The sequence below is a fragment of the Morone saxatilis genome, unplaced genomic scaffold (genome assembly GCF_004916995.1).
Source record: "Morone saxatilis isolate NCDOM2014 unplaced genomic scaffold, NCSU_SB_2.0 Contig4, whole genome shotgun sequence".
NCBI lineage: Eukaryota > Metazoa > Chordata > Actinopteri > Moronidae > Morone > Morone saxatilis.
Genome location: NW_023339984.1, coordinates 1,266,357 through 1,273,844, shown reverse-complemented (window position 1 = coordinate 1,273,844; position 7,488 = coordinate 1,266,357). Strand labels below are relative to the sequence as shown.

Genomic DNA, 7,488 nt, shown 5'->3' with positions numbered 1-7,488 from the left:
CACACACAGACACACACACACACACACACACACACACACACACAGACAGACAGAGATTTCTTGCTTTATAGATAGATAGATAGATGTAGAAAACTAAGGATTCTTTTTATTTAGATAATTAAGTGCTGCTGTGGAACCAAACATATTCTAAGCAATACCTAAGAGCATATGCCTTTCATGAATATCCATCTCTGTCCTGATTGATGTTAAGAAGTAATGATTAATGCAGGCTCTGCTCGCAGTGGTTTAACATGCATTTGAAGTTTGTATAAAAACTATTTCACCTTGTCTGTGAACATTTTGTCAGAGTTACTATTTATTTCACAGCAGACAAAATAGGCAAGAAGGGAATCAAATTGGTTTTTGTGAAAGGAGTTGTACTGGCTATTGTGTTCATCCACTCTGCTGACCATATGGGCATGGATGAACTCGGAGCCACGCTTTTTGAGAAAATACAGTGGGTTTTCTTCTTTTTTTCTTAAGTAATTATGTGTCCAATGCTGTTTAACAATTTCTCTTAAAACCATGTAATTCATCCTGAGTCAATACAAAGCACTTTGTTATGGCATGAAAGTTGCCGGCAGGGAAAATGAGCAGAGAACTGTGGGGCAGGAGTGAAAATGAAAACACAGAACTGCTGGAGGACTGCAGATAAGAACAGAGAAGGTCAATGCTGAAACCTGAACAAAAGTTCTGATCAGAAAAACTTTGTTATCCTGGCAGCGGGGGCCTCTGGTAACTGGCAATTTTTTTGCAATCATGAGACTTTTCTTTTGCATAATCATCAGTTCCCTGCGAGTACTGCGGGGTCATGCAGTTTGGCCATTCCAAAGAAAAGCCTCAAATCCACAGAGAAAATGACGAGGGTATTTCATAAAGCGCTGCAGCTGGAGCACAATAAATGGTCTCGTCAAGGTACTTTTTAAAACTCTTTTATCCTTATGAACACATCCTACGCATATATCAGGAATTAAATCAGAAAACATTGTCATCCTCACAACTCCTCGTTAAAATCCAGGGCATTGTTTGTGCTGTAATCGTGATCCCGTAATGAGAGCAATGGGGACGGACAGTGGAGTCACACTGTTATTTTGTGAAAGATGTTGTTGATTCATAGTTTATGATAGCACTGTTGCCTAGCAGAGGAAATGTTCAAAGATGTCAGAGCATAAAAGGTGACCCTTGACAGAACGCTTTCATTATGGCTTCCGGAAGAACACATCACCCTTTTCCCCACTGAATCACACCAAACCTCCTTCATTTTTCTGCTGATTTTATTTGTTTCCTTCCACATCATCATCGTGTTATGCTATTATTCTGCCTCTTAAAATAACATTTACACTTTTGGGGATTTAGTTGAGGTCCAACGTGATTTATAATGAGGTTAATAGTAGAGTATGATTTGATTATATGATCATCAAAAATTATAAGGATTGCAAAGGTCAGCGAGCGCTTCAAAATGACTGTGTTGATCATTTATGAGTCTAAGAAGAACACAGAACAGATTAATTTATTTTATTATAAATAAGTTGATTGAGGAGAAAATGTTCAGTGCGAGAAGGACAACACATCATCAGTCCTCATGTAGGATTTAAAGCTTATTCTACTATTGATAAATCTTAAAACCTTAACAGTAACTTGTATTTAGAGCTTGGGAATTAGGCTTTTTGCAAATTATGCAAATTAATATAGAATATCAGTATAAAGTTGATATAATAAACATTAAATAAGGTTTTACCTTTTAATGCTTTGGTTGATTTGCAGCATTAACAGCAGTGTTTAATCTTTTTCTGAGCATGGAAATTCATTTTTGACCTTGGAAACACTAGTGACAAAATAACTTTGAAGGGGAGCTCCACCAATTTTTCACATTACAGTGTTTTACACGTGTTGAATAGTACGAGATCACAAAATCACAACATCACGTGAGAATCCACGTTGACAGGCTTAGTCAGAGCTTGTGTTTATCCACAGACCAATCGGAGTCCTTTGAGTAACCATTGGCAGCAACATCATGAGCTATGAATGTGGTTTAAGTGACGGTGTGTGTGTGTGTGTGTGTGTGTGTGTGAAGTGAGCAATCCCTTGGTCCCAACCACTGCGATTTGGACACAAGTGCATAGATTGAAGTCTGACGAGATGGATTCTCGCGAGTCTTGCTTCACTCTCCCCTTCCAATCACGGAAGGAGAAACTACGATTTCAACAAAACGTGTGAAAAAACATGAAAGTCCCCATCTACAGACAGTGTTTGGTTTGTCTGTTCTGGGCTACTGCTGGTTCAACATGGTGGACTCTATGGAAGCCGAACTGTGACATGGTGATAAATACAGCTCATTCTAAGGTAACAAAAACACAGTGATTCTTATTTTCAGGTTATTATACACTAATGAATACAAACCTATGAATATTATATTTCATTACTGACAATAGATCCTCCTAAATGTTACACACTGCACTTTTAAATGAAAAAAAGAAATTGCCTTAAAATATGCATCATGCACTGCAGGATATAATTGATCCGTCTGTCCCTAAATGTTTCAAAAATGTTTCAAAAATGTTTCAAAAATGTTTCATTTAACCTCACTTTGTTTTCAGTCCAAGAACAAACTGGTGTTGGTCAGCTCATATTTGGACAGCTCTGTGAATGACTGGACATTTAGAAAGCATTTACATTCTGCTGGCTTACAGATCTCTATTCTCCCCCACGTCTGCTCTGTTCCCATCAAAGCTGCTGTCAACAAGCAGCATCTGGCTACCTTCCCAGATCAGGACAGAGGGACTGAAGATTGCAGACGGACGTGTCAGCACTGAACTAGCCTCTATCAGATAGAAAAACGTTTTTTTTCTTACAACGTAATGAAATCTCTTATCGGTTTAGATTTACCGAAATTAATTCCCACTAAAGCCCCGCTGAGCTATAACTTGATGTCTCTTTTATTGGATCAAATTCATGAATATATTTTTTGGGACAAACATCCTCAGGACGTGTGGCATCTTTGCCAGGAGAAAGCTTCAATCTGAGCCTTCAATATTCAAGGCGTTCCACATTCAAAAATCTGTCTGAGGCTGTGAAAATTTAAGACTTTAAAACTGCTGCCTGGATCCCCAAAGAGGATCAAATTAGTCATTTCATGACAATCTAAAGAAATAAAGGAAGGGTTCTGACAAGCTGAACTTTCTGTATTTGGACAAAACTTTATCCACTTGTGTTGAGGGCAACTTCTGGGCTCAGTGGCTAACATTTAAAGGCATACTAAGTGGGATTTTTTCTACAAGGATGTGGTGGTGTCTGTATATGCAATGACCCTGCAGTGCTCTGCCTGTCTTTTTTGTTGTGCTAGGACATTTCTGGGCGCGGGTGTGTTTGGGAATCCCAAAAACGCAGCACCCAAGTTACATTGGTGTCTCCACATATCTCTCTCATCTGCTTCCTGTCTGTTTCATGGATGCACAACAAGCTGCTGGTCTGTGTGTCAGTTTCTGTTTGACTGAGGGAAGAGGGTCGTAGTCGTGGCTGCATTCAACCAAAATCCACAAATATGGCTCCTTCCTGCAGGGTTGTGTGGAGAGTTGTCCAGTAGAAATCTAACTGGGGAAATTAGATTTCTCTAATCCCTTATACCTGATTACCAACAGCAGTTAAAATCTATTTTTTTCAAAATCAATCAAAAGTGTCTGCTAATTCAACTAGTTCACATAGGTCACATATAGTATCTGAATTACTTGAACTAAATACAGTATGTAACCTACTGCATTTGTTCTGGGTCAAGTCCATGCAGGCTAACTCAAACTGGTAACATAAATAACACAAACACAGTGTAACCGTGATGAGTCTTGAGCCGTTTCCTGTACCTGATTCCTGAGCATGTGCTGAGAGCCACCCAGGACTCGGGATGTCCTCTTACATGGCCGTGGTAGAAGCAGTGATCCTGAAAGAAAAAAAAAAGGATTGCAATCAATACTTCATATTTCATCTGGTGGAAAGCTCTAAAGAACTGTGATAATGTTTATGCAGACATGCCTCCGATGCAGCCAACAATGAATCAATCTGATGGATCGACTCGGTTAGAGCAAGTGTCCCTAAAGCGGGCCACATGCTCCCGTTTCAGGACTACAGCTGCTGGTAAAAACACCACCTACTCAATTTGAACAATGAGTCTGACAAATCAATAATATATAGGCAAAGCTGCTAACAGTGATGGTGTTCATATGAAGGTTGGAGCTTGGCCACTCAAAAATCCTGGATTTGAAATGAACTTACCAGACTTCCAACAAAAGAAGCATATTGTGAACAACTTTAATAACGAGAAGACAGGTTGCTCGGGAGGTTCATAGAAACGTGTGTGAATTTAAAGCTGATTTTATAAACACAAAAAGATGCAAAGCATACAGTACAATATACAATCATTTGTAGTCTTTGTGTAACGATTTACTTACCCATCCCAAACCATTCGGTACAGAACTTTTGGTTTGTAACTAACTTTTTTTGGTTCTCTACACCAACCACTGTTGAATACACTCTGATTAAATGTCTGCATGTGCATCAACATAAAATCTTAAGTGTTCCACCTGTAAAGCTTTAGTAGAGGAGCAGCTGTTGTCTGTTAGCTAAACCTTCTTAGTTGAGTTAGTCTCTAAATCAGGGGTGTCAGACTGAAGTCAGGAGTCACTGAAGGGGCCATCTTAAAAATGTTTGATCAATTTACAGGCCAGGTAAGCAGGGGCATGTGTACAGAAATAACCTCTGTGGAATCCCCTCACATTAGTATCTAAAGTTACACATCATGTTGCTCTCTCTTGAGCCTTTTCCACCAATGGGGAACGGGCTCTGTTCCGGTTCAAGCACCTACTTTAAAACAATTTGGAGCATTTCAACCAAAAATAAATTGGTTCAGAACCTGAAAAGTTGGTTCCCAGCTGGAACCAAAAAATAGTAGTTTAGGTGTGTCATTATCTACAGGTCGTTGACGATGCATCCAATTACAATGGTTCCACTCAAAACAGCTAGAAACCCAGGCTGGTTGGACACATTCTCTAGATGCTCTACATGTAGAACTCATAATGACTGAACATTATGGAAAACAAAGACCATCTCATGTGATTTAGAACGATTGTTTGGCGGTGTTCCTGCAAACACGAACACACATACGACTGTTAAACCATTTACAACACAATCAACAAAGACACCCTATTACAGGGCTTAAGTTCAACTATTATGTTTATTCACAAGCACATTTGAGTCAGTCATCCAGCAATTATCTACTACCCTGTATAAACAAGCGCAATCTGGAGTTCACGGAATTTGTTAACACCCAATGTCTGCATAGAATTTGGGTGTCAAACGCCAGATGTTTCAGCTTCCCAAGCCCTCAGGGTCAGCCACTGCAAATACATTCTTAGCACATCCCAGACCTAAACTCTTTAACCTGGTGGATGGTGGGAAAAAAGCTTATCAAACCATGTCCAATAGAGAATGATCCATTCCTCTGTTTAACAAGCAGCAGTCTTCAAGAAATTATTAATGAGCTGTATCTACGTTTAAAGATTATATATGAGATTTAAAACATTAATATAGTATATGTAAAGATATAGTGGAGTTGTGAGAAATAAAGATTTCTACTACAGAGTCATGGCAATTCTGAGCAGAGAATGACGTCCTGTGCTTGTATTGCTATCCCAGCCTCTCTGTGGTTTCCGCTTGCACAGTTGCACACACTCTGCTCAGTGCGTGCAACTGACTTTTATTTTGTTTCTGTCCACTTTGAATGAAGTTACAATGTTGATGATATATGAGGTAAAAATAAAAAATAATTCTATGGAGTCTGGTGGCAATATTATGTCTGTTACTGGTTAAACTAAAAGGTCTGTCTCTCCAGGGATCCTACCCATAATGCTGTCAGACACTTAGAATAACAATCTGAACCTGTCATTGGCAGACAAGCACTGTTAGTAGACTAGTAGACGTTCTTCGATGGTCGCATTTGTCCCCATGGATTTAGATTAGCTTGCGTTGTGGCTATTGCGGTTGTTTCCATGGATATTTACACAAAAAACTTGCTGAATTAACCATACCAGTGTTGGTGATAGTTGGAAAGACTGTGGAAAGACTAACAACAGATGGTATTCTGATGAGTTTTATTACCTGGTTCTGGCCAGTTTGAAGTGTAGACATTTCGGTTTTGTCATGGAGTTCTGGTTGGGTCCATGGTGCCCATTTGTTTTAGTCTGAGATACTGGTGTTCTAATTTCACATTTAGTGACAAATTCATTTAGAATATATAACCTTTAACTGAACACAAACTGCATTGATCCAGGAATTGTCCACTGACCTATATAAAGAAATACAAGTTGTGGTTTTCCAGGAATTATCTATTGCTTTACTATGCAAAATTTGTGTACAGGACTGCTGGCAGCTTCTGATATTTGTGTATATGTTATTTTCTTACTGACCATGTAGACAGGGTTTTTTTTCAAATAAAGTTGCTATATTTGAGTATATTGACACAATTGCCCTAATACTCGTACTCTTAAACAGTGTACGGGATACTCTTGCTCAACCCTAGTATGTAACGTTTTGGGTACCATTACACACTTTTAATGACCTGTTAACACAAGGGCAGCAGTAAACGTGGAACCTTAGAATTCAGTTCACTTTCCTGGGAGAAATAAAGGCTGAGGAAAAAAAGTTTTTAATACCCTTAAGTTAAAACCAGAAAAGCTGCCAGACCACCCGAGTCATTCTTCTCACTATACTTGTACAAAAGGTTAAAAAAATAAAAGGAAAAAAAGACATACGAAATGAACAATTTCAACCTTTAAAGTGCAAAGGTATTACACCTTTGATGATTTTTAAAAGCAACAATGTCTATGGGCCTAAGGACCAACAGTTAATGTTGAAAGACATTTATCACCACAAGGTTCAAATTGTGCCTGCATGTCGATTTTGGACTATTCAAAAGTGTCTGTCAGCTCATCAGAGAGTGAAATGAGCCCTTTCATTTGAAGCAGCAGCGGCGGTGAGTGCCCCGTTCGAGCCAACATACAAATCAATTGTCAGTGAGAACTCTCCCTGCCAACCCTCTGCAATTAGTCCGGTTGCATGTAGAGGATGTGATGTGGATGACATCCAAAAGACTGGCCCACCTTGTTTGAACTGTATAGGGAATAACCTGCCATCTGTGGGGGTAAAAAAAACACTGTCACATACAGACACTGGATCTTATCTGCAGGTCACGCTGTGTGACCCAAGTTGGTACATCAAACATGTTTGCAGGTTAGTTTGACTCTTGAGGGTTTACCGTTTTGGTTCAGCTTATTTGAACAGGTTGTAACACACATTAGGCCTTTCTCTATCTGTTTCTGTCTTTACTTGTGTTTTTGTAAAACTTAATCATTGATGGCTGTGTGCAAAATGCTATATGCTTAATATGACAATCTTCATCAATCAGTCCCAGGGGGGATCATTGATTTTTTTTTTTGGGGGGGG

The 7,488-nt window shown here is 39.1% G+C and overlaps 1 protein-coding gene across 1 annotated transcript in view; it reads right to left on the bottom strand.

The window, feature by feature from the left end:
* Window positions 1-6,174, bottom strand: part of adam19a (ADAM metallopeptidase domain 19a) — a 71,412-nt gene extending 65,238 nt beyond the window's left edge. Inside the window, exons 1-2 of the mRNA XM_035675707.1 lie at window positions 6,145-6,174; window positions 3,855-3,931 (exon numbers count right to left, since the gene is read on the bottom strand). Of these exons, the coding sequence (XP_035531600.1) occupies window positions 3,855-3,931; window positions 6,145-6,174 (107 nt within the window). The remainder of the gene's footprint in view (window positions 1-3,854; window positions 3,932-6,144) is intronic.
* Window positions 6,175-7,488: the final 1,314 nt, after the last annotated feature.